General features: G+C 33.6%; 1 protein-coding gene across 4 annotated transcripts in view; it reads right to left on the bottom strand.

The window, feature by feature from the left end:
- The window catches only part of fliI (FLII actin remodeling protein), a 436796-nt gene that overhangs the window by 334515 nt on the left and 75539 nt on the right, over window positions 1-26742 (bottom strand). For 2 of the 4 annotated variants that reach the window (XM_090376949.1, XM_090376948.1), the window contains 2 exons: window positions 17892-17968; window positions 10725-10809 (listed from right to left, as the gene is read on the bottom strand). The exons of 1 other annotated variant lie outside the window; for it this stretch is intronic. In XM_090376949.1, the coding sequence (XP_090233075.1) occupies window positions 10725-10809; window positions 17892-17968 (162 nt within the window). Of the gene's footprint in view, window positions 1-10724; window positions 10810-17891; window positions 17969-26742 lie in introns of those variants that run through there. One more of the 4 variants, XM_090376951.1, reaches the window with a different exon arrangement.

Raw genomic sequence — 26742 nt, 5'->3', positions numbered from 1 at the left:
CATAGATCTCAGTAGTTTGGGAACCACTGATCTAGAGATTTAGATAATGATTATGCCCTCAATGTACACATTAAAAGAAAATTTATACATAAAACTTCATATCTAGAAGGGCATGTCAAAAAAAAACTGTTAAGATCTAGTTATAATATTTGATAAATTTACCTTTATATAAATTTTATGGTATTAAGGTGACAGATGATTTTCTAAATGATAAAAATAAAGAAAAAAATTCCACAGAACCACAGGATGAGATATTGGAACCAGTTGAACATGATGATGAACCGTTGTTAATACAACAGCAAACATTAGTATGGGTGGAGGAAATGTATTTGTGTATTGCACCTGGTCAAAGATCTTCCCCAACAAGTTACTACTTGATGAACGCATGGAGAAACTTTTGTTTCCAGCTATATATCTTGGACATGCAAGAATTTTAAGATGGGTTGAAAATCACTCTATTTATGATGGCATCTAGTGAAATTCAGTAGATCTGATCGCCATGGTGATCCAATCTACATCCAAGCATTTGTTGTATATGGCACGAAGATTTTACTGCAAACTGTAAAAAGTTTATATACTGTAGAAATTATGATTGAAATCTATATACTAAAGAAATTATGACTGAAGTCTATAAACGAGAGAAATTATGACTGAAGTCTATAAACAAGAGAAATTATGACCAAAGTAATGACTTTACCATATATGATGCGAGCAACACTAATAAATGAAGATCCTGTAACACGTGCTATATACAGTTGAACTTGGTTATAACAAGCAGGGAAATAATGAGCTCACAGCTGTAACGAGCAAAAAACCATAATGGTTTTAATTTACACGTATTCCCATACAATCACTCACAGTTATAACGAGTGTGCTACTTGGATATACCGTACAAATTTTAGTAACTATGCAAACATTCTTAATTGCTCGGGTAGACAAAAAAAACTCAATTCTTGGAATAGACGAAAATAAAAAGGACGACAGCTTTATGACCACCTGCATCAGATTAGAGGGTTTATGACCTTATCATTCAGGGAATGGGGGCTATACAATAGTGCATTGGCATTCTGCTTGTTGCATTACCCTATTTACAGATTGTTTTGTATTCACTGAACCATAAATTTATTTTGGGACCTCTAAGAATTTTGGAAATGGGGCTTCTAAGAACTTTGTATGCATTTCGGGACTTCTAAGAACTTTATATTCAGATCCACTTTATCATTTTAAAGTAAAATCAGTTAAAAAATGAACCCTTTCTTCGGAAACATGTCTACTAATGAAAGAAAGTGTCTCTTGATTTTCAAAAAAGTTGAAATTATTTGCGAGTTAGAACGTGGTGCAATAAATGTTGAAGTGTATAAAAAGTTTTCTTTGTCCTCTTCAAGTGTACTGACATTGTGAAAAAATAGATGTTTATATATTGGCACTGGAAAAGAACATAACCGAAAAAAATTTTAGAAAGAGCAAGTTAACAAATGTTGATGAAGCATTGCTTCAATGGTTCACCACACAAAGCTTAAGCAGAAAAATTTGCTAAACAATTTGGATGCAATGATTTTGTATGTAACATTGGTTGGCTGGATCAATTTAAAAACCGACATCATTTATGCAAAAATTAGTGGAGAATCTCGATCTGCAGATCCAATAAAGGCAAATGAATGGATTGACCATGTTTGGGCAGAAATCGGGAACGATTTCAATGATGAAACAACAACAACAACAGCATCTACAATGTTGTTTTTGTTGTTGTTGTTTTGGTTTTTAGGAGCATTAGCAACTAAGGCCATATTGCTCCGGGATATGCAGTGGTCATTCCCTGACCTTTCTGCATCTTCCGTATTTGGTGGTGACGGGCTCGACCCCCGGTCTAATCAAGAAGCATGTGATACGCACTACTGCTCCTTCCCACCTGGCTACGGAGGCACCCCATCTACAATGCCAATGAAACAGGACTTTTTAATAATTTGACACCTGACAATAGATTTAAATTCAATGGGGGAAAATGTGTTGGTGGAAAAAAATCAAAGGCTCGCTTGACGGTTATTTGTTATTTGTTATTTGGTTTTTAGGAGAATTAGCAACTAAGGCCATATTGCTCCGGGATATGCGGTGGTCATTCCCTAACCTTTCTGCATCTTCCGTATTTGGTGGTGACGGGCTCGAACCCCGGTCTAATCAAGAAGCGTGTGCTACGCACTGCTGCTCCTTCCCACCTCGCTACGGAGGCGCCCCGCTTGACGGCTTTATGAACATATAAAATATTCATAAAAAAAAACTGTTATCGGAAAATTGTTAAAACCTCAGTGTTTCAAAAATGTAAGGAAATTTTCTGTGGATTGCACTGCAAACAAGAAAGCTTGAATGAGTTCGGATAATACATAAATGATTGGAATAAGGCGATATTCAAAAAGAAGAAAAATATTTTATTGTTAGTTGATAACCATCCTGCACATCCCCAGATTCAAAATTTGTCCACCATTAAGGTAGTGTTTCTGCCTCCCAATGCAACGTCAATTTTACAACCAGTGGACATAGGTATAATCAATAGTTTGAAAGGATTTTATAAAAGATTTCTAGTTCTACACCTGATCAGTCAAAGAGAACGGAAACTTACTGAATCTACATCGATATACGATGCTATAAATTTATTGAATGATGCGCGGAACAACGTTACATCAACGACCATATTGAATTGCTTCAAGAAATCGAAATTAAATTCAAATGAAATTTCAATCATAAAGATGATGGAAATGAAGAAAACAACTTACCATTATCCGAATGGTTGATATGTAACAATGTTGTAGGTTTTAATACAGATAACATTGATGAATTTGTACGAGTCGATGACAACTTTGTTAACTAGTGGTATTCCTACAAAGAGTGACATTGTAGATACTGTGCTCAATAAAGACGATAACAATGATGATAAAGATGATGATTGTGATGATAATATGATGACAAGTGAAAGTGAATCAAAATCAGTGCCGACAATCTCACAAGCTCAAGGTGCAATGGACACAGTCAATTTTTTTGAAGGAACTGAGGCAAGTAATGAAACTTTTAATGCATTGAGTGTTTTAAGGGGAAACTTAAGAAATATCAAAGTGAAATCTTTAAAACAAAATCAATTTTAAGATTCATAAATAAAGACTAATTGAAATCGTATTTATTATTAAATAGTATTGTTTTTAATTACAGAGAAATAAATTGTGTTTAGTATTAAATGTATGGTTTTAAAATCACAGACAAATAAATTGTGTTTAATATTAAGTGTATTGTAGTTTATACAAGCATATTAATACAAATAATATGTAGGTATATACTTATATTATTTTTTTCTCTCTAATATTTATTTTGTTTTACGAATCTATCTTTTTATCAAGTTATTGAGAATTTAAAAAAATAAGAGGTAAATTTAACTCATCACTGATATAAAATGTTCATTGTCTAATGGCTCCAGAGATTTTCCCATCTCCGCTATCACTGATATACAGGTCGACCATCACTAATTCGGCCACCGGTAATCCGATCCCACCGCTAATTTGGGCATAATTTCCGTGAACGTAATTTCAAATTTCCCGGGTTGGCGCACCGACCTGCCACTACTGTTTTCATGGTGTGGGTTGCAGCATCAGCTGTTGGCGCGAACTCGTAAACACTGGCAAGCCATTCCTACTTGTTTTTCTGCATTTATTATAATAACCTGCTCATATTTAGTCCCAGCTATGGTTCCAATGCATAAAGGAAGTGCCTCTCATGGTGTAAAGCGCAACTGTCCTACATTGTCCATAACAGATAAAGTTGAACTTCTGAAAAACTTTGACAGCGGCGTGTCTGTGAGAAGTTTAACTCTGCTTAGTTGTAAATTCCAGCAATTTCTCTCAGTTCCTCTTATTTTAGTAATTTTCTTTTAGCCATTCCTTTTTGGATGGATTTTTTTTTACAACACACTTGTACAAACTTGCGGAAAAACACAACACAATGTGATGGATAATACAGTGCACTAACGAACTTGTTTTCACAAAATCTCTAAAAATACTGACAAACTTATTACGACGCTTGAGAGTTTATTTTATCGCAATTAGTTTTATTCCAGTGCTTGCCACATGTACAATAAACTAATCACAAACGATCTTCATATGTATGCCATAATAGCATCACACGTATATGACCAACACGGCTTCTCAAGAAATAAAGTAACCTAATGGGCCACGTCGGCCACATATATGCGACATTAAAAAAAAAAAAAACTTTTTTTTTTTGATATTTTAAACGAAAAAAATGACACTATTATAATATTTATTTTAGAATTACTAATCAAATTATTTGCTAAATATTTTTTGGTCCCTGGGTAATGTTTTTTTAAAATTAGCTTGGCAGTCAACGTGTTAAAGGTAGGATGAGGTGGTTAGCTGTTGGGTAAATTGTATGTGCTAAAATAACCACCAGTGATCCAACAAACTCACTAATCTGGCACCCCACAATGGTAGCATTGGCACCCCACAGGTCCCAATGCTACCAGATTAGTGACCTGTAGTGAGTAAAGGTTATAACAAGAAATTTTGTTGGTCTCTTGATGATCGTTATAACGAAGTTCGACTGTAATTCAATAATGTTGTTAAAAGTATACTCTCAATTTTTAAATCAGAAAATTATAGTCCCTTTGGAAAATATGTTGTAGGTTATTTCAAACAAATCAAATTTCAACAAAGAAGAAGTCCACATGCACATACTTATTATGGTTAAAAAATTCACCTAACACCATTGAATGAAGAAAATGGTGGAATGGAAGCAGCAAACAGAATGATAGATTTGTTATGCTCTGCAGAAAAAATTCTGAAAATGGAAAATTACAGCAACATAAACATATGTTCATTTGTTACAAAAATAATAAAATGAAGCAGCAAAATTGTTGATTTGAAGACCATTTTGGCCTATGTCACAAACACAAATTTTAATCCCCATGGCTTCAACAGACACTTGAAAAATGGCCTACAAAAATAGATATAAAATGATGCACAAATCACTGGAATTAGATGATCATGCTACTTTCAAAAAATTTCTGCAAGCTAACTGATATCAATTGGAAGAGGAATGTCTAAACACTTTGGGAGCTGGTATAACATGACCACATGTATTTCTTCAGCACAATGGAAATAAAATTTACCTATAGTTACAACCCATCGATCTCAGACATTCTCCTATCTAATACTGATTTATAATTCATTATCAAAGAATATTGTAGTGCTGCATATGTAGTCAAATATGTTAATAAAACTAGCAGAAGAATCAGTAAGTTAAAATGGAGGCTTATAGAACTTCAGGAAAAATAGCCAGAATATATTTCCACTGTGTGGCCACACGAGTGTCAGAAATTATGGAAATCTACAGCAGAATTAGACAAACAGCAAATTGAGGAGGAATCTTTAGATATATGGAAATGTAGCATTTTCGATAAATATGAATTCTGTAGCGAAGATATGAAAGATGTAACTCTCACACTATTCACTGCTGATTATCAAAAGGGATTATTGGATGGGTACAAAGAGAATTTCCTAAAATTATCCAGTACCATAATTATGATATGACAGATTTCCATGAAAATATATATATATATATATACAGTGAAACTTCCCTTTAACGGACAGCCATGGGGAACGAAAATGTGTCCGTTAGAGAGAAGTGTCCGCTAACAAGAAGTCTGAGCGAGAAAAAAAAAAAAAAAGAAAGAAAGAAAAATCGTTAAACGTTTAATGTAAAATTAAATTAAAATATATACAGATTTTGAACAATATTTTTGTAAATAATATACAATTACATACACAAGAGATAAAGAAAAATCGTTAAACGTTTAATGTTAAATTAAATTATATACAGATTTTGCACAATATTTTTTTAAATAATATACATACAATTGTGCTATGCATATTATGACTTTATCTTATGAAAAATACATACAGTAATCACTTATTTTCTTCTGCACCTTCTTCCGGCTGATAATTTTGTTTTCAACATTTGTTTGGAGTGAAGAAACCATCGAAAGTCCTTCAGTAAGATACTTCAGCGGTGAAAAAAATTTTAAATGATTGATTTGTATGAGCGCTTCTTCTATTTTCATCAGTGGTTCGTCATTAATATGTTCTACGACATAATGACCTACTTCCATTTCTTCATCCTCATGAGGAACTTCTTGAAAAATATCGATGATAATGTAGTTGATATCTATAGCACCATCTTCTGCAGTGAGGTTCAAGTCTATATCTTTGTAGCCAGGGTCACTTGTAGCTGAAGTATTGTACATTATCAATAGATGAAGTTCTTGTTCTTCTTGGTGCTCCACATTGCTGTTCACAACTTCAATTTTTGCGTTTGAGAAGCCAGACTTTACAAAACAGTTCACGACAGTTTGTTTTCTAATTGCGTTTACTGAAGAGGAAATCCATTGAATCGCATCTAGGATGCTGATTTTCTTTGCAAGGTCACTCGCACATGTTACATCGTTCATGTTTGCAATGAGATGTCTTAAAACACGTTTTCTGTAGTGAAGTTTAAAATTTTTTATTATCCCTTGATCCAAGGGCTGACACTCTGCAGATGTGTTTGGTGGCAGAAAAACGATTTGAATGTTGGACAATTCAATGTGCGGGTGAGATGCAGCATTATCCATGAAAAGAATAATTTTTCTGTTTTGACGAATCATGTTTTGGTTAAAGTGACTTATCCATTCGCCCATGATATCTCTAAACCGCTAAATTAATATGTAATTGGCATTATCCTAAATTTTGTATAATTTTTGTTAATTGGATTTAAAGTTTGAAATTATACAAGGGTTTCTGGGCTACTATTTATGTCTATTCTTGTTTTTCGTTCGTTTGTTTATTTGGGTTATTTTTATGTAAATTTTCGCTCTACAGTTTTTGCCATACTACTGGCTTACGTTTTATTTTATTTAATTTAAAATATTGGATATATATATGTGTGTGTGTGTGTGTGTGTGAAATGGTAACTTTACACATGCCTTTTGTTACTGAGGAGTGAAATTTTGAATGAAAATAGATACAACATTGAACTTTATGAACAATATAAATAATTAATTCACAAGCAAAGGAAAGGATTCAGATCTGATATTGAAAAGACGGTAAAAATTTGTAGATAACTATGCATTTAACTGGACAATAATGGTAAAATGGCAATGGAAAAAATGAACAATTTCAACAGTGTAAAGTTGCTGATTTCTTTTCCAATTCCAACAATATCACGGAGGTAAAAAGAATAGCAATGATAAATCAATTATCATCTATCATGAGAAGATGGGAGAATATTATGTTGTCCAAAGGATACTGTCAGGTAACGAGTTATATGAATAAAGAACAACACACACTGTTGTAAAAGCTATCCATCGTGAGATCAATAATTGAGAACATAAACCAATTCAAGTGTTTCTCGTGGAACCAGTGGGATGTGGAAACACATTCACTATCAAACTGTTGATGTAAACGTATAATCATTTCTCAAATTTGTCACATATACTCAATGCATACATTACATATGCCTTTACAGAGAAAGCAGCTGTGGCAATCGGTGGTACGACGGTTCATTCTGCATTGCATTATCTGTCTGTTGAATAACCGGTCACTTGTTAATGAAACTCTCCAATAATACAGAACTGCCTTTCGACACGTACGTGCGATTATAATTGATGAAGTTAGTGTGATAAGTGCATAATTGTTATCAGTTATAGATATGCACTAAAAGCAGATAACAGAAATTCACAAACTCTCATTTGGAGGTGTAAGAGATTTATGCCAATTACTTCCTCTTGTGTGTGTGTGACAGCTATATATAAACTTTTAAAGAAGGCATTGGTGGACCCAATATTAAAGAGCCCATTACAAGTTGTGTGGCAGACTGATGGTACATTCTCGACTGACAGTACATTCTATTTACAAAAATAGGTAATGGAGAAGCATTAACTTCTGAAGAACTTAAAATTATTGAATTGAGAAATTTTTTCCTAAATAAGATGCACACTGTTTATGTCCTCGTGGTATTTGGTTGTTTATAAAGAATAATGATGTTAATGGCTATAATAATTATGTTTTATCTCAGGAAGGAATACACAAAGTTGCTGCCCATGATGTGAACCAAGGATATAATTCTGAAGAACTGAAAAGTATGAGAAATAAAATTCATAAAATGGCAATGACCAAAACAGCGGATCTCCCACATATATATAAATCTATGCCCAATGGACGTGTATCTATTGTTAAATGTTAGACAACGATTCTGCTTAAGAATAATAGATGACTGGTGTGTGTGCACTCAATTTCTTTTGGTGCCTGCATGTGCTTTAACTATACATAAATGTCAAGGTGGAAACCTTTGATGAAGTGGTATATGATTATGAGAAAGATCACCAACAGCAACCTGTATTGTTATCTCTTGTAATCCTTGCAATGATTTCACATTCTACCACAGAAAGGGAATGAGTAAGGTCAAACTCTCTACAGAAATAGATTGTTTAAAAAAGAATAACCTGACACTTCTACAAAGTGAATTATAAGATTTCCTTCATAACGGAGATTTCTCGATAACATCAATGAATGTACAAAGTTTACGTAGTCATGGATGGGACATCAAAACTGACTCCATCCTATAATAGAAAAAAATATTAGTTTGGAGTGAAAATTGGATAGATAATGATGATCATGTATTGTTATCATCATTTCATTCTGTGACTCAATACAAACAACCCAATGTTCGTAATGGCAGTGTAGCTATATACTGACATGAAGATTCAACTATTATCAGTACATCGCATATCTTCGCACAACACTTGATAGTCGTGACAGGTAAAATTGGCAATATTTGTGGATTGATGTATAATTTCAATAAAGAACCCATCATTATGATTGCAATCTACATTAATTACTCTTGGAACAGCAGTGTTCACCAACAGAAACTTTCAAATGGATACCATGGTATCCGCCGAGAATCAGTAATATTAGTCTTCTCTACTGGTGAAGCACTGCTTATTCAAAGTAGTGCAACATCACAGCAATCATTGTAAAGTCATTCAAAATATGAGATGTAACAAAAATTATGTAACGGATGGAAGCTGGTTCCAACAATCAACCATCTGATGGCTGAAGGCAAACTTCTGCATATCTATCCTTTATGAATTGGGGATACATTCACATGTCTCCAGTTTATAGGGACCTCCCTTGAATCCAAGTGTGCTCTTATAATTATGGCTAATGTTTTGCTCACTTCTTTGCTGCCTCCCTTAATATGACTGGATAAATCCCATCCACCCCAGGTGCCTTGTTTTTTATAGTCAATTTCTCTTCCACTTTCCTTTCAATTATCACAAATTCATTTTGCTCCCCGCTGAAGTTTTCTAAACTTCTGGCATCCCATTCCCTAAATAATTCCTCATGTGTGAATGTAAATGTAAAATATCTATTCAATTTGTTAGCAACCTGAGCAGGGTCATCAACAGTTAAGCCATTAATATCAAGTGGCCCAATGTGATTCAACCTAATGTATTGACAAGAGCATCTAAGATAGTGGTAATAAGAGCATCCAGGAAGAGCTTATTTTCTTCCAATTTTAGGGAAAGGGTCATGTTAGGATTCTTTGAGTTCAGATGGAAATAATATCCCTCGAAATTATCTCTGCTCTGGTTTTAAATGATTAAAATATCATCAACATCCTAGTTTAGGCATTTATATGTAGGGGAATAGGGCAGTAGTTGATTCAAAATCAGCCATAAAAACTGCCAAGAGGAATTCCCACCCATGCTGAGCACCTTCCTTTGGTCATACAGAAAACAACAGTCTCCCTCCATCAGCATTCTAGTGATGCACCTTGAGAGCTCTACTAGCATATGAACGTCTCCACCAACAAGCAGCTACAGAGCCTTCTGAATGAGCTTCACACTCAAGCAGTAACCTTTATCTTATCAGAATTGAAGGTCTTCCATTTTAGTACTTTTTTCAAACACTGCAAATGAATGAGTTTTTTTTTTGTTTTGTTTTTTTTTTTTTGTTCTTTTTCGAAGTAATTTTTTCAAGTAAGTTTTCAAGTAAGCTTTTCAAGTAATTTATGTTCAGACCAAGTTTCAATAATAACCCTTTTCCAGGTAAGTTTTTGAGCAGTATATAAGCTAACCAGAATGTTTTTTTCCAGAAATTTGGAAGAATGCAAAAATTAAAAAAATACATAATGTAAATGCTTTCAAATATTTTTTTCCCTATTTTTACTCAATATAATAGCCAAACAGCAAAGGAAGATTACTGTCAAAAATCAAATCATAAAAACTGTCAAAAATTAAATCATAAATCATAAAAACTTGGAAATCCAAAACCAGGATTTTTTTTTTTTCCTTATGACATTTTCAAAAAACATGAACTTAACAAATGGAAATATCTGCTCATATGCTACATGCTCCTGAGTAGAATAAACAACTAAATCTTTTAATGCAGAGAATGTGTTAACTTTAAAATAAAATAATTTAATACCTAATTAAGAACAACACATGCAGAGTATATTCTAAATAAACACCTGGAAATAAACTTTTAATAAACAAATGGAAAATGACTTGCAAACTTCAAAAATCATTATTTGGAATTTTACAACAAAACACATCATGATCTATTTATGTGCTATTAATATTATTTTATACAATCAAATGCAAAAGGTAAATGGTATTGCTGCATTACCTGAGTTGATTATGGCCTAGAGGATTATGATTCAAAATTAATGTCTGAAGGTTTACAAGACGTCTCATTTGAGGAGGAAGTGTTTCTAAAATGATTTTCAAAAATGTGACAACTATTACTATTCAATATATAAATCAAATTTAATATTAAAATATAGGAACAAAAAAACACTATGTTACCAACATTTACCTTTTCCCTCTATAATCAAGAACAAAAAAAAAAAAAAAAAAACCCAGAAAAAAAAAGGCAATTCAGAATATTGAAACTAAATGGCACTTTGCAAAATATATTAATTTACTCTACTTTCATCAAAACAAAGTGGTCTTAATTCCACACTTTGTGGTAGCAACTAAAGTCAATAACAGTTGTATGACTATATAAAAAACCTACCTGCAATATATATTTAATTGCTAATTTTAATGACTTATTGAAATAACACTGCTTTACTGGTTAAATGTGAACTAAATGGGAAAATTATAGTAGATTTGGTTTTGTGTGTTTTATCACTGTAATATTGAACATTAGTTATTTTTCCTTTTTTTTTTTTTTTTTTGAGCATAATTACAGCAAGGCGCCTCCGTAGCCAGGTGGGAAGGAGCAGCAGTGCGTAGCACACGCTTCTTGATTAGACCGGGGTTCGAGCCCGTCACCACCAAATACGGAGGATGCGGAAAGGTCAGGGAATGACCACCACATATTTCCGGAGCAATATAGCCTTAGTTGCTAATGCTCCTGAAAACCAAAACAACAACAACAATAATTACAGCAGATAACTCAGTTTTTATAAATTATATATCAGCAACAGAAAAATAGTAACTGTATCTATATGATAAGCAGAATGCTATGTTTGTATGTCAGCTTTCCACATTGCTTTCATTGCAATATTTTCAATATCAACAAAATGAACAGAATTGTCTAATACAATCATCAAATCTGCTTTTGGTCAAAAAATACATTTTTTCCCAGCACTCTTCCGCCTTTGTCTAAAGGAGCCTTCAAACCTCTGGAAAATTCTCTAAAATCACGTTTCTACTAGCTGTGATGGTTAAGTTTTACCATACTTTGTATGACCAATATCAACCATATAAGTAAGAAGTCTGCTTCCCTTCAGCTCAATATTATATAAATAATCTGCGAGATTTCCACTTCTAAATGACATTATCCCACGATTAAAGTGCAAGTATATTTGCATTTACTATAAATGAATCCAATGTCATTAAAATTCTTTGAAAAGTCCTGAAACTTGTAGGAATTACTTCATTGTCATTTATTTCCTTCATAACTTTTGCTGAATTGCAAATTTTGTTCTGAAAATTCTTGAAATTCACTTTCAAAACTACATATGCCAATGGTAGCTTTTGGCAAAGTAAAATGAACATTTCAGTGACTTTTATTTTGGCCCTAATTCTCTGGCAAGTCAAATTAAATCTCTGGCAAGCCAAGATAATCTAATTAATTTGCTCATATGGCTGCAATTACATTTATTGATTCTCCAGTATTTTCAGCTTTAAGTTTGGAATAAATAATTACCTATTTTGTTTGACATAAATAACTTTAATGACATTACTAAACACTTTGAATAAACCTCCTCTCATTCTAGTTGTCATGTTAATTTGAGCAAAAGCTTATTATGAATCCAAACCATTTGATAATTTTATTCACACTAAATGCAAAATTTTAAATATTCTGCACTTTAAATGATGAGTGAAAGATATTCTTAATATATAAGATAAGATATTCATATATAAGATATTCTTAATCTCTAAATAAAAATTACAAATTCATATTTGACTGCACATTAAGGTTTGAGTTAAATTGTAAAATTTATTGGATACTGAGCAATGTCTATTACATGTAACGTCTAAATAAGTTAATGAAATATAAAAACCTAGGACGTCGAGGTACCCACTAGCTTCAGAGAACACAGCATATATTTTTAAGACTAAATCTCACAATTTAAGCTCAAATCTTATGTGGAGTTAAGTGTGAATTAGTCTGTAATTTTTATTTAGTAATTTAAACAGTCTTTTCTTTGTATAAATTATAATCTCATGAAAATGTCACCTAATGTAAAACTTGCTACAAAGGATGCAGAAATTATATGAACTGTATTATCTAATATTAAGACAACTTCATTTCATCTCTCCAACAGACCATAACAGCACCTTGAAAAGTGTAGCAAGCATAGCAAAAATAATGTTTTCTTTTGTATCTGAAAGAGTATTGAGGAAGAGGGGAAGGAAGAAAGGGAGAGGTAGAAATACAATTATACACACATATTTCATTAACATACACTAAGTTATTAAGGGTACTGGGATGCTAACAAATAAGAGCATTTTATACAAATTGCTGGTTATCCAAAAACTGTTCAGGGTAATGAAGCAGCAAAGGGATGTAAATGAAGCTGCAGAAGGTAAAGTGTCATTTATAACTGCCTAGCTGTACAGAAACAAACTCAATGAATTGGAATGTAGACAGGTAGTAGAATGCCATAAGGCAGAACTTAAGAATATGAAAGAATTTGAGTTTTCCAAACTTCCAACCTAGTCTGTCTTTCAAACAGACTAGATATTGTGACATCTGAAGATGCTGAGCAACTTATCATGTTCAAAGTTGCCAAAGAATCACCTCGGAGGTCAGGAAATGCGCAGGAGTGATTGGCAGTACATGGACTGTATGCAGGGTGTTACATCAACACATTTCATGAATAAAATATTGTTGTACACAAATATTTCATCTTAAAACCTAACAAACAACAATGATGCCATGACCTAAAGATTAAAAAAGGATTATCAGGACCAACACATCACAACAGATATCAGATGGAAAAAAACTCATGGAAAAAAAAAATTCATTAAAAGACTACTAAAACCTTCCTTTTCTCAATACCTGGAAGTTGTTTTCCACCTGAGACCACATAATAAATATGCTGAAGAAATCTGAGATAAGAATAAAGCATATTACCTGGTTGCATAATATTATGAACTTCCTTTTGTGACTAAAACCAGAACATACGAAAGTCACAAAAAATTACTAGTGAATTACAATTTGGGTTAAGGTAAAGAAAACCAATGCAAGAACCATGGCAAACTGGTTTTCCACTACTGCAGTTTCTCCCTGCAATCTTGGTAAATAGACAGTGCATGTTATCGGTAGTGGTAGAAGAAGTCGATAATGATGTATTGATCAGATTTTTCTCATTATTAAAAGCAGATTATTGGAGTTCATGAGTTGGCTGAAATTTACTTATGGGTACACCCTCCAGACTGCTTGAGTCTTAGGGTGTTTATCCCCCCTTCCCACTGTTTTAAAATAGGAAAATGACATCTACAAATGGTGGATGTTAGCAGCAGTGTGTAGAAGTCATTTTCCTATTTTAAAACAGCAGGGGGGATGGGGTAAACACTCTAAGACCGAGGCAGTCTGGAGGGTGTACCTGTAAGTAAATTTCAGAAAATTCCACTCACGAACTCCAATAATCTGCTTTTAATAATGAGAAAAAACTAATCAATACATCATTATCGACTTCTGCTGCCACTACCAATAGCATACACCATCTGTTTACAGAGACTGCAGGGAGAAACTGCAGCAGGGGGAAACCAGTTTGTCCAGTAGGTTTCCTGAAGTTTGCTGTGGTTCTTGTGTTGGCTTTTTTTACCTTAGCCAGAATTTGATTTTGAAAAGTTCAACAGTAGCAAGCCCCTATTCAAAAAACAGGATGAATTTTCAATCCTTTTTTTTAAGGTAATAGAAAAATCTATTAATTGACAACTTTCTACAGAAAATTTGTTTCTACAGTGTTCAGTAAAGCAGATTCCCTATATGGATGTCTTAAAAAATTGAGGCACTTGTTCTTGATATTTCAATGGCATCTAAATTAACCAGGCATAATGAACTTTTAGAGCAGGCATTCCCAGTGACAAGTGATATACCCCCACCACCATGAAGGTATATATTCCGCTCTTTGAAAGTGTCTAGAAAGGAAAGACAAACCCAGTAACAATTATGGGTGTGCTGGTGCACTAATTCCCACCTGAGTCATTAATACTACTTAAATTTAAAAAAAAAAAAACCATTGAAATTAAGATATTAAAAGTTAAATCATTATTACAAAAATCAAATACAGTAAACCCCCGCTATTCACGGGGGTTACGTTCCTGAGAAATTCCGCGAATACCGAAAACGCGAATACTGAGTTATGGCTCCCATAGTAATAAAGGGGTTCCATTCCAAAGTATGAAATACAGTATATAAGAAAAACTAGTCTAAAATTGAGTCTATGTATGTATTATATGTACCTTCATAATACGACTATGTACATAGACAGTACATAGTGAAATGCAAGCATATGGCATCGAAATGAAAATAGGAAACAATTTAATATTAAATGTAATATTTATTAGAAATTTCAAACAAATCTTTCAAACCAGCACCTTTGCTAGCAAAAAAAACTTATCTCGCCAGTGCTATCACCAGTTTCGCTAAAGTGTTGATAAAGGAGTTTTGCCTTTTCACGAATGATAAGTGAACATAACGGAATTTTATTTTGAGTTCGGTCTTCTATCCACAGACTTAAAGCCTTTTCCATTTTTTCTAATTTAACACCACGAGTTACAGAGCAAATTTTTGAAGCAATTAGTGCGTTTTCATGGACACTACGGCAGATTTTTTCTTCCGATTTTTTGATTGATCGTACCGTTGACTCATTTATTTTATAATGTTTTGCCACTGAGGAGACACTTTCACCATTAGAAATTTTGTCTAATAACTCAATTTTATTCGCTAATGTCATCACCTTTGATCTTTTCACATTTCCCTTGTTATTCGTAGCCATATTTTTGTACGGGTTAGAAAGAACTTGTCCACAATAAAGTCACTTTCTTCCGTTAACACACTCGAAAAAGTCCGTTTTACACTTCAAAACGGTAGATTTTTCACCTTTTTAAGCATATCAATTTTAAATTGATAAATTTATTCAATTTATAAGCATATAAATTAAAGGCAAACGAAGAAACCTTCCATGACAAGCGCGTATGTGTTATGCGCTTGTTATGGAAGGTTTTATGCGCTTGTCATGGAAGGTTTTATGCGCTTGTCATGGAACCTTCCACGACAAGCGCATAACACATACTGAACAAGGATTAGCGAGAAACATCCACGCTTGTGATTTTGTCACCCCCTCCCCCACCCACTGAGCCCTGTTTTGACCGGGAAAGATAATTTTAGCCACGTCCATGTTTTTTTATGGCGGAAAAAGTTCACGGTGCTTTAAATTTCACATTTTTTTAGGTTTCATTTTATATTAAATCAGCGACCGCGAATATGCGAAACCGCGAATACAGATACCGCGAATAGCGGGGGTTTACTGTATATACAAATACCTCTAAACATATTATATACAAAGTCCGGATATATTTTTCACCTAAGGTTGTAAACACAAACTTATACTTTTTATATTTAATGCTCTTTATATATAACAATTAGGTGAAAAACCCTGTTCACAACTTATACTAAACATGAGAAGAAAAATCTGAATATCAGCTTTGAAGTGCACAGTTTTTTCAATTCAGTAGGTGCACAATTTTAAAAAAATAACATTAGCATTAGTTGAGGCATATGATGCAAGAAAGCAAGCTTATACAGAATCAGACAAAAAACAAAAAAAAACACTTCCCATTTCTCCCATCCAGTCACTCAAAATGTTTGTCTAGTTCAGCCTTAAATTTCTGTATATTTGAAACATATCTGTATATTTGAAAAATTATCAGAAAACTTTGGACTAAATTAAAGGAAGTGACAGGAACATTTTCTTGAATAAAAGGGAACCGTTAAGTGGTTAAATATCTTGATGGCCGAAGTTGACTTCCTTATCAGATAGTGGAAGCCTTGCAGATAACTGCTGTTTCTCATTATCAGTATATCAATTATAATGAATTGAGTAAAATGAAAATATCAGAAAAATATATGCTGCTATTTTTAATCAAAAGCCAGGGTATCAGGATATTATCATTAACTTAACTCTAGCCTAAGCAAAACAATACCTTAAAATAAACCATGCATAATAGAGGCAATGGCAATTTAAGTCTAACACCTTGAACATTCTCAATGCTTGCTTACCCACAGATATTTCCAACATCTGGAAACTTAGCAAATATTCATTTTCTCTCAACCAATCAGCTCTCTTCATCGTAATCTTCTTCTTTTTCATCATTTTTGTTCCCAATATTTATTCACAGCTTATTTCTTGCATATAAAACTGTGTTTGATGGAGTGTAATACCAAAAAAACCTTGTTAGCTAACTGCTGCTATCTTATGGTTTCTTCCTTATTTCTCATATCTGACCTCAACAATTTTCCTGTAGGTTTAGTTATATAATCCTTGCAAGCATACTTTGTAACAGGTAATGTCTTATCTTTCTTATTTTTTTATTTCATTTCCTATTCATGCATTTCATTTAATGTTACAGAGATAAATTATAAATAAAAAAGCTTTCTTGAATCATATAATTCATATTAAAAAATTTATCTCTATAAGCTACTGCTATAATTCTTCACTGTATTATAAGCTAAACTTAAAAAGTATTCATATTAATACAGATTAATTAATAATACTGAATAATTAATACTGATTAGTTGCTAAAATAAGCATACAATCAAATATGTCCTGAAATTTTTTGCTTTATAATAAGTCAACAAAATAAAAAGAAATTTGCATTGTAAAGAATTTCATTCAGGATTCCAAACAGGACAGCAAAAACCATAAAACAGCTGTTTATCAGCAATATGTGATCTGTAGCCGAGTGGTCAGGAGCAGGAGTGCAGTAGCACACGCTCTTTGAATAGACCGGGGTTCAAGCCCCTGACTGCTGAATACGATCGATCTGCCAACCCGCACTGGACCAGTGTGGCAGATTATGGTCCATTTCCCTCAGCATGAATTGTTGAGGAGGCTTCCATCCTGCAGTGGGTTGATAATGGCTGCAATTTACTTTTACTTTATGTGATGAATTTGACAAAAAAAAAAAAAAAATTATTAAACCAATGTGTTTTTTAATTTAGCTCATCCAGCTGGTATTTATAAAAAAAGTCTACCTAATGAAATAAGAAAATATACTAGCATTATTTACTTAATAAAGTCATGCTACAATTATTAAAAAGTGCACCCACCTAATTTGTTATTACTTAAATCCAAATGGATTAAGTCCGTCAAACTAACAAAAAGTTGATTTGGAATTGCTTCAATCCTATAAATTAAAAGTAATTAATAAATATATTCTAAAATTATTTTCATATGATCAAAAAATCAAAATATAAATAACACAGAGAAAGGTAACGAGCTGACTGGATCTCTCTGTCTGCTAAGAATGAGAACCAAATTTGTTTAAAATAATTAACCCAACTGAAATAATCAAGCAAAATTGTTCTACTTTGTTAATATACATCCTTTTCAAAAAAAAAAAAAAACAACATAAAAGTAAATAACACAAACACACACACACAACAGAAGCCCTCTTATCTGATATCATCATGACCAGTAGTTAGTGTTAGTATTAATACAGCCACTCCGACTTACATAAGGGTTGCGTTCTGCGGAACTCTGCATAAGTCAGAATTTCCCTAAATGCTTACGCAGCACTCGCAACTATGCGAGCTGAACTGGATTGTAGCAAAAAAGAAATGTTCAATGATCATGTAAACAGAATTATTTATTCAATTTTTTTATCTCACACACAGGGAAAATTGCAAAAGTGTGCTTCGAAATGTACAATAAAAAGATTAAGACAAGTGCCAGTACAAACACATCAGGGGCACTCACTTCTGAAAATTTCCATCCTTATTATTAGTGTTTCCAAATTCGTGACAGATATTAATCTTCACGATTTGGGAATGAAAAAATCGGAACTCCCGAAATCATAAGTTATTCTGTATTTTTCATACTTTTATTTACTTGATTTTAAATAATAATGAGTGACCATAATAATAAAAAGTGAATCATTTTTCTGTGATAGGTTTATACTAAAAGTTTCAGAGGTTTTCTGTAAAAAAGAACAAAAAACAAAAAAAGAAAAAGGAAAAAAAGACGATATAATAAATGCATGGTTTATTATTATTATGAACCAATATCAACCGGTGAAATACCACCACTTCGCTTATTGGAGGCTTGAAGTGGTGAAACCCATGTTTAGTCTCTAGAGCAAAGTTTCCGGCATCCCGCACCCCCATACTTCTCCTTCAACCCATGCACGGTACTAAGTACTATAGGTTTTGATACCTTTCGTGTTTGGGGTTTTCATAAAAAAAAAATATATATATATATATATTGTGACAAGATTATATATTTCAATAACATATAAAAGTGATCTCTACTTGATATAGATATTTGATAATAGAAAACATTAAAAGAAGGGAACATTAACACAAAATAAATGCCAAATAAAAATCATTTAAAAAATTGAAAGACAATACCACAAATATTGAATATTTAAAAGTTATCATTCTTAAAATTAAATTTTAAAACACACAAAACATTGATTGCCCTATCCAATAGTCTTGATCTTTGTTTCGTGACAAATATTCCAGACGTAGAAAAATTTCTTTCATTTTGTGTTGACGTTGGTTAAATTGTTAAGAGTGCATCCAACGGCATCTTCCAGTTGGGCATTAGGGTACATATTGCTTCATATAAGCTCATTTCTTTTTTTAACGATGAAACCACTTTGTCCGCTTGCCCTGATTTTGGTTTTGATGTTAAAATCGATATTGCTTTTGCTAATTCAGATTTTAGATCAATTTCTGATTTCATGTCAGAGTTTTCCACAACAAAGTCTTCTTCTCTTTGCATTTCTTCTGTTAAAGCACATTTTCCTTTAAAAAGTCTTTCCATTAATGATTTTGCCAATCGAGTTATTTCATTCTTGTTTGCCAAAGCAAAAAAGTTGTCCTTTTCCACCTCATATAAACAACTAATACTGCTTAAAAATTTAAATTCTGTTTTTCCAAATTACTAAAAAGAAACTTAAAAATTCCTTCACTTGTTAGAAGATTTGCATCATGATTACTTAATGCCTTAACTGCTAATTGAACAGGTTTTAAACAATTTAACATATCTCTCACAATATTCCTCTTTCCATAAGTGACCGAGCTTCAGCTGTCATAAAACAATTTTTATCGGATTTAGGATCTTTAAAAATCTTTCAATCATTCTTTCTAATGTGCTCCAGCATGTTTTACAGTCCAAAATTACACATAGTTCCATTTTTTCACACTTGATTATTTCTTGCTGCAAAAGGAAATTTCTCACTGGAGAATATTTAAACAGTTTTACAATTTTTCTTATACTAAAAATTACCTGAGAGACATCAAAGAGGAATCTTGCAGATCATACTGATCGGCTCTGGCTACATTATCTGAATCAGTCATTGCTTTCATCTTCCTCATATTCAGAATCTGCATCGTATTCACTTCCGCTGCTGCTTGCTTTTGATGCTTCACCTTTCAACTTTTTGACATAAAACACTTTCGTTACAGCAAGGTGAAGTACATGACAGTAACATAACTGCTGAATAGTTGGTGATAACTTTCCGAATTTTTCCATAACTGCTGCACTAGTTGTTGCAACCACATCTGCTTCAAGTTTAATTCAAAGGTTTATAATCTTTCCTGAAGTAAAGATAACACTTTTTCTGCAAGACAGTTCACATGAACTCTTATTAAACCAAGATCCGGTGAAGTCTCGTTGTGGTATATGTGAACGTTCATGTATCTTTGATTCCTATAACTAGTCCCCTCATCTATGCAAATGCTCATCTTCTTATTTTCACATTTGAAAGCACCAAATTTCTCGATGTACAGTTGTTCTATTTTACTGTAATAGTTATGTATTAATGCCATAACTGACGATGGACTTTTTGGCAACTGCAGTCCTTTGCTTAGGAACCTTGCCCTAATAAATTCACTCTTTGAGATTATGTTGATAGATAATCCATCTGCTGCTGCAAGTTTGCTTACTATTTTTTCTAAATCTTGTGACACATGTCTCTTGATGTATTGCAAAATTGTGCATTGTTTCTTAGAAGTAGTAGGCATTGGCTCATCAAGATTATTTTCAGAGTGTTTTGTCCTTTTCATGCCATGAATATGTTCGAGATGCCTATGAAGTCCACTAGTCGATAATGCTTTATACTGCAATGATTTAAAACATATCTGGCAACGAGCTGACTGATTTCCTTTTATCTTTCTTAAAATACTTCCAACATTCTTCTTACTCTTTACTCATTATTATGGATATCTAAAAAAAAACATATTTGATAAATAAGAAATATTAAGTTTAGTAGTATTTACAAAGAACTGTAGCCTATAGCAAATATTCAAACACTGGTATTGGAAAGTATTCGAATAATGTAACATTCAGATCTCCTAGCAAGGTTAACAGTACTACACAGAATCATGTGTCAAAATTGCCAAATTAAGGACTTATTTTGTTTCCAAAACTTGTTATTTCTGGAACACCACTCATAGGATTTGCATAAAGTATACTCTGCATATAAACTTTTATTTATTTTATTTGCAAGGATGACTCACAGTTATCAGCAGACAGGGCTACGAACACACTTTTATAACAAGGCAACAGTTACAAGGAGGACTGACTGATTAGATCGCAACCGCTTCTCTCATACCTATTAAGAAATATTGTTCAAGCTTTAGGCCTAAATGGTTATCTAATGAACTAATGAGACTCGTAATAGAGAAGAAAAATGCATGGGATGCATATAAATTATCAAGCGACTCAGAAGCCTATGGCAGATATAAGTTAGTCTGTAATCAGGTGACAAAGGAGGTTAGGCAGGCGAAGGCAGATTATGAGAAATCCTTGGCAAAAGATGCTAAGAAAAACAGCAAGGATTTCTTTATTTATATAAACTCTAAAAGGAAGGGGATGAATCTGATTGGTCCACTTGACATTGATGGTTCAACTGTTGATGATCCTGCTCAGATAGCAAACAAACTGAATGAGTATTTTGCATCTACATTCACACATGAGGAATTATTAAGGCTTGAAAAGGGCAGAAGGTTATCAAATTGTAGCAGGATACTTAATGATTTTGGAATAACTGAAAGCAAAGTGGAGGAGAAATTGTTGAAGTTAAACATAAGAAAAGCACCTGGGGTGGATGGGATCTATCCAGTTATATTAAAGGAGGCGGAAAAGCAACTAAGCAAACCCTTAGCCATAATTATGAGAGTGTCCTTGGACTCAGGGGAGGTTCCCACGGACTGGAGATGTGCAAATGTATCCCCAATTCATAAAGGGGGATCGAAGGGTGACACGAGTAATTACAGACCAGTTAGTTTAACTTCTGTTCCGGGTAAAATAATGGGGTCACTGGTTAAAGATGCATTGCAGGATCATCTAGAAAAGACTGCAGCAATAATTCAGACACAGCATGGGTTTGTTAAGGGAAAGTCTTGTCTAACAAATTTGATAGGATATTATGATGTGGTTGCAAAAGAACTGAATGCAAAAAATAATTTTGATATCATATATTTGGATTTCAGGATAGCTTCTGACACTGTTGCGCATGGAAGACTATTGTACAAATTGGAGCAGAATGGTATTAAGGGTAAGTTGCTACAATGGATAAAAAGATGGTTAAGTGGGAGAAGACAGAGGGTGGTAATCAATGGGTGCTGCTCTTCGTGGACTAATATTATTAGTGGAGTCCCACAGGGTTCGGTGTTAGGTCCACTGTTGTTTTGTATATTTATCAATGATATTGATGAAGGTATATCAGGCTTAATGTCGAAGTTTGCAGATGATACAAAGGTTGGCAGGGTTGTTAATGATAGTAATGGCAGTGTGCTACTGCAACAGGATCTAGATAATTTGGGCAGATGGGCTAAGAAGTGGAAACTGAAGTTTAACCTTGACAAATGCAAAGTACTGCATATGGGTAGAAGTAACCCCAGAGAAACGTACCAACTGTGTGGTACTACTACACTTAAGGTGGTAGAAAATGAAAAATACCTGGGAGTAACTGTGCAGTCAGATATGAAGTTTTCTGAGCAATGCAGACAGGCTGCCAGGGCAGGTCATGGGCTTTTGTCAACGATATATAGGAATTTTGCTAGCAGGGAAAAGGAGGTGATTATTCCTCTGTATAAGGCAATGGTCAGGCCACGCCTTGAGTACTGCATATAGGTCTGGAGGCCTCATTTTAGGAAGGATGTAGATTTACTTGAGCGTGTACAGAGAAGGGCAACAAGATTGGTGAGGGGAATGAAGGGATCCTCTTACCAAGAGGGGCTTAAGTTCTGCAAATTGCAGTGGCTGGAGACTAGGCACCTGCGGGTGATCTGATTGAGGTATATAAGGCCTTGAATGGGTTGAATTCTGATGGGATCCTTCCACTTGTTCAGATTACGAACCTAAGGGGGCATAAATTCAAATTAAGAAAAGACAGATGTAGAATAGATGTGCGGAAATCTGCCTTTAGCCAGTGGGTGGTTAATTGCTGGAACAAACTTCCATCTGTCCTTGTGGAAGTTGATAGGTTGAATAAATTTAAGGAGGAACTGGACAGGCATTTAGAGGCAACGGTGTGATTTTTTTTTTTTTTTTTTTTTGGCTGATGCTGCATAAGCTCATACACTTGCTTTCTTGCATCATATGCCACTACTACAACATACTCCTGATTCCCGGAAATGTCGACCTTAACCTGGTTAAGGTCGACATTTCCAGAAGTTGACAGGAAATGGAAGGCTAAGTTAACCTTCCACTCCGGTTCCTTCTGAAAGTGGAAGGTTAAGTTAACCTTCCACTCCGCGTATCAGCGTTTCCTGCTCTTGCTTTTGACTTGATGTTGGTGAATTCCTTTGAACCAGTAACGTTTCTATATTGATTGTTAAGCTTTAATTCTGGTAGGAGAATTATAATACCTTTTCCCATTTTCTCGACTGATTTTTCTTGGGATTCAGGATTCAGAAAAACACATAAATTTCCCGAGAAATACTGGGAAGAATTCCCGCATGGAAACACTACTTATTATATAAATTAATAGCTTTTCCATCTCCGATACAGCACCTGAATGCTGTTGATCTTAAAAACATTGATCCTTTAACATGTTCTTTTATGTGTGCACTGTCTTTTAAAATGATATTCACTGTTGAAGTAGAAAGACTTAATTCCTGTGCAATAGATCACAACTTTTGATGTGCTTCTTACTTCTTAATAATTTTCGTTTTCATTTATAAATCAATTTTGTTTCATTTCCTAGCACTGCCACCACTTGCACTTTTTGTTGGTCACTTTCCCTTCATCATTGTAATAAGTAAATATGAATGAAGAGAAGACTCTGAAATTTTATGCTTTTTATATGATTAAAGATTTTGGTGAAAGGAAAATACATTTCACCATAATAACATAAAAAAAAAAAAATTACAGTTATTGATGTTATCGCAAATTCAATAAGATCGAGTTTACTATTTGTTAATAACAGATTGCACTAACAGAAAAGCCCAATAAACCAGAAAGTGCAAATTGTTTTTATTGTTTTATGGTCGTGACCTCCAGAAATGTGCTTTAGAAAAACATCACAAAGGCATTCAAAACTGATTCTTATAACGGAACATGATAACGATGAAAGTGTAGCCCTTCCTCTCAGCCAATAGTAGCGTTTGTAAACGTGTTGGCCACGTGTTTTGTTTTTGCATCCTTCAGTTAAAAGTGATTTTTGTGTTATGCTAATTTGACATAAATTTATATAAAACTAATACAATTTCCATCATAAAAATGGCCTTTTAGAGAGATAAATAGCTTAGCTATATAGAGAAAATTTCAACTTCTGAAGTCTTGGAACGAATTACCAAAAAAAAAAAAAACAATGTGTTATTGGGTTCACATTAAGATATTTTCACAATACCTCAATTTATTCCTATAGGGTGCAAAATACGTTTCCACATTTTTTTTTTTTTAGTTTGCACCAGCCGGCAAAAACTTGCGTAAAATCGAATTTACGTAAGTTGAGTATTGAAAGTCAGTGAGTGCCTATAATGCAAGAAAGACAAAAAAAAAAAAGGAAAAAAAGCCATATCATCTGTCCATCCCTTCTAGCAGTTTGTCTAGTTATTCCTTGAATTTATTCAAACTATCCCAACACCAAATGGGAGTTTGTTCCAACAACTGACCACCTACTGGTTGAGGGCAAATTTCTGCACATCTACCCTGCAACCATCCTCAGTTTGACTTGTTCCCCTCATGTGCAGTCTAAGCAAGAGAAAGGATTCCATCAGCATACAGCTTACTCAATCCATTCAAAGCCTTAAACAGCTCAATCAAATCTCACAAGTGCCTGGCCTTCAGGCACTACAGTTTGCAGAACTGAAGCCTCTCCTGGTAAGAGTACCCTTTTGTTTCTCTCACTAATCTCATTGCTCATCTTTGCCCCAGTTCCAACAGATCCAAGTTCTCTATTATAACACAATCTGATTTACTGTCCCACACTACTGTCTGTACAGCTGTTCGTTATACTCATCACAGTCATTAAACTTAAAACACATTCCTACTCTCATTTTTGTTTTACCATCATACTGACTTAACATTGCACTAGCCACCCATGTCAACTGAATGCACTGCCTTAACTTTTATATAAATCTTAACTAGTTGTAAAATAATAAGAGGAGTTTACCTCAACATAGTACGTAGAACACTTCCATATGATACTCTCCAGAAATTAAAATGTAAAAATCGAATTTTTTCAATTTTTTTCGTTTTAATTTCTGGAGAGCTCTGATTCATACTACATAAATCTTAACTAGGAACATAACCCCTTCCCTCCAATCCTTTCGTGTCTTTTCAGTACACATTGTAATCACCATATTCAAATTTCATATTTCTTATAGCTGAGTGACACCATATCTGTAATATGCGTTCCAGCTGCACTGTCACAGGTGGTGACCATATGCTATTTGGAATTTTGTATCCTGGTGCTGTGGGCTCCACTTTTGCCATCATTTCTGTAGGCAAATTCAGACCTATAATTCAGACCTGTTTCATTCATACTGTACAGTTGTTCTCCAATCATATTTTCTCTTTTAATAAATGCCCTTAAACTGTAAATTTCTGAGCAACTGTTCAGCAGATAATTTCTTCTACTATGTGGATACCATTACTTTTTCCAATGTCTGGCAAGTTGGTTAAGCGGGTTTCTACTATATATATCTTATTTATTGAGAATGGAGAATTTTCCAAAACATGAACTTAATGATACAATTCCAAAATTCTATCAGAATGGTCTCATGGTCACTTTGAAAAGAAATAAATTCTTTCAAAACGTAAAGTTAAATACAAATGAAATATTAAGACATTTTTATTGTTAGATACTACCCCATTCACATCCTTCTCTTGAAATTTTATCAAGCGATGATTTTTAGATGTGTAAGCATACATGCATGAAGTACCTTTCTTCACAACGTCTGTCCATCCATCCATACGTAATAATTTATTGAATTTTCACGAAACATGTTTGCCTCTTTTAGATGGATTTATCAAGCTATCCCAAATTGCATTATTATTATTTTTCGACAATTATTATTATTTTATTTTTTTTCATATGGATATCCTATGTTTCACATAAGATCCACATACTGTGTATTGTAACTGAAATACTGAATATTGTTTATCCAGGTTTTCACTGAAGGAATTAATGGACAATAAGTGCAAAAAAAATTAGTTTATTATTACTATTATTATTACTAGCCATATAGTGCAAGGAAGCCTAAGGCTCATGCTGCACCAGCTAAAAAAAATTTCCGAGTTACCGTGAGAGAGAGAGAGAGAGAGAGAGAGAGAGAGAGAGAGAGAGAGAGAGAGAGAGAGAGAGAAGTAGATAGGAATCACCAAGAAAGAGAAGAATGATGATATTCAGCTCAGGACCCTGGGTGTGCCAAGCCCATACTCACCAGATGTGAGCATGAAACCTGAGGAGCTCATATTTTGTTATCAGTTTACTAAATACAGTAA

The sequence above is a fragment of the Mastigoproctus giganteus genome, chromosome 7, assembly GCF_048544385.1.
Source record: "Mastigoproctus giganteus isolate SK-2022 chromosome 7, ASM4854438v1, whole genome shotgun sequence".
In the NCBI taxonomy this organism is placed as follows: Eukaryota; Metazoa; Arthropoda; class Arachnida; order Uropygi; family Thelyphonidae; genus Mastigoproctus; species Mastigoproctus giganteus.
The sequence above is the reverse complement of the archived record's forward strand: the minus strand, read 5'-3'. Positions and strand labels throughout refer to the sequence as shown.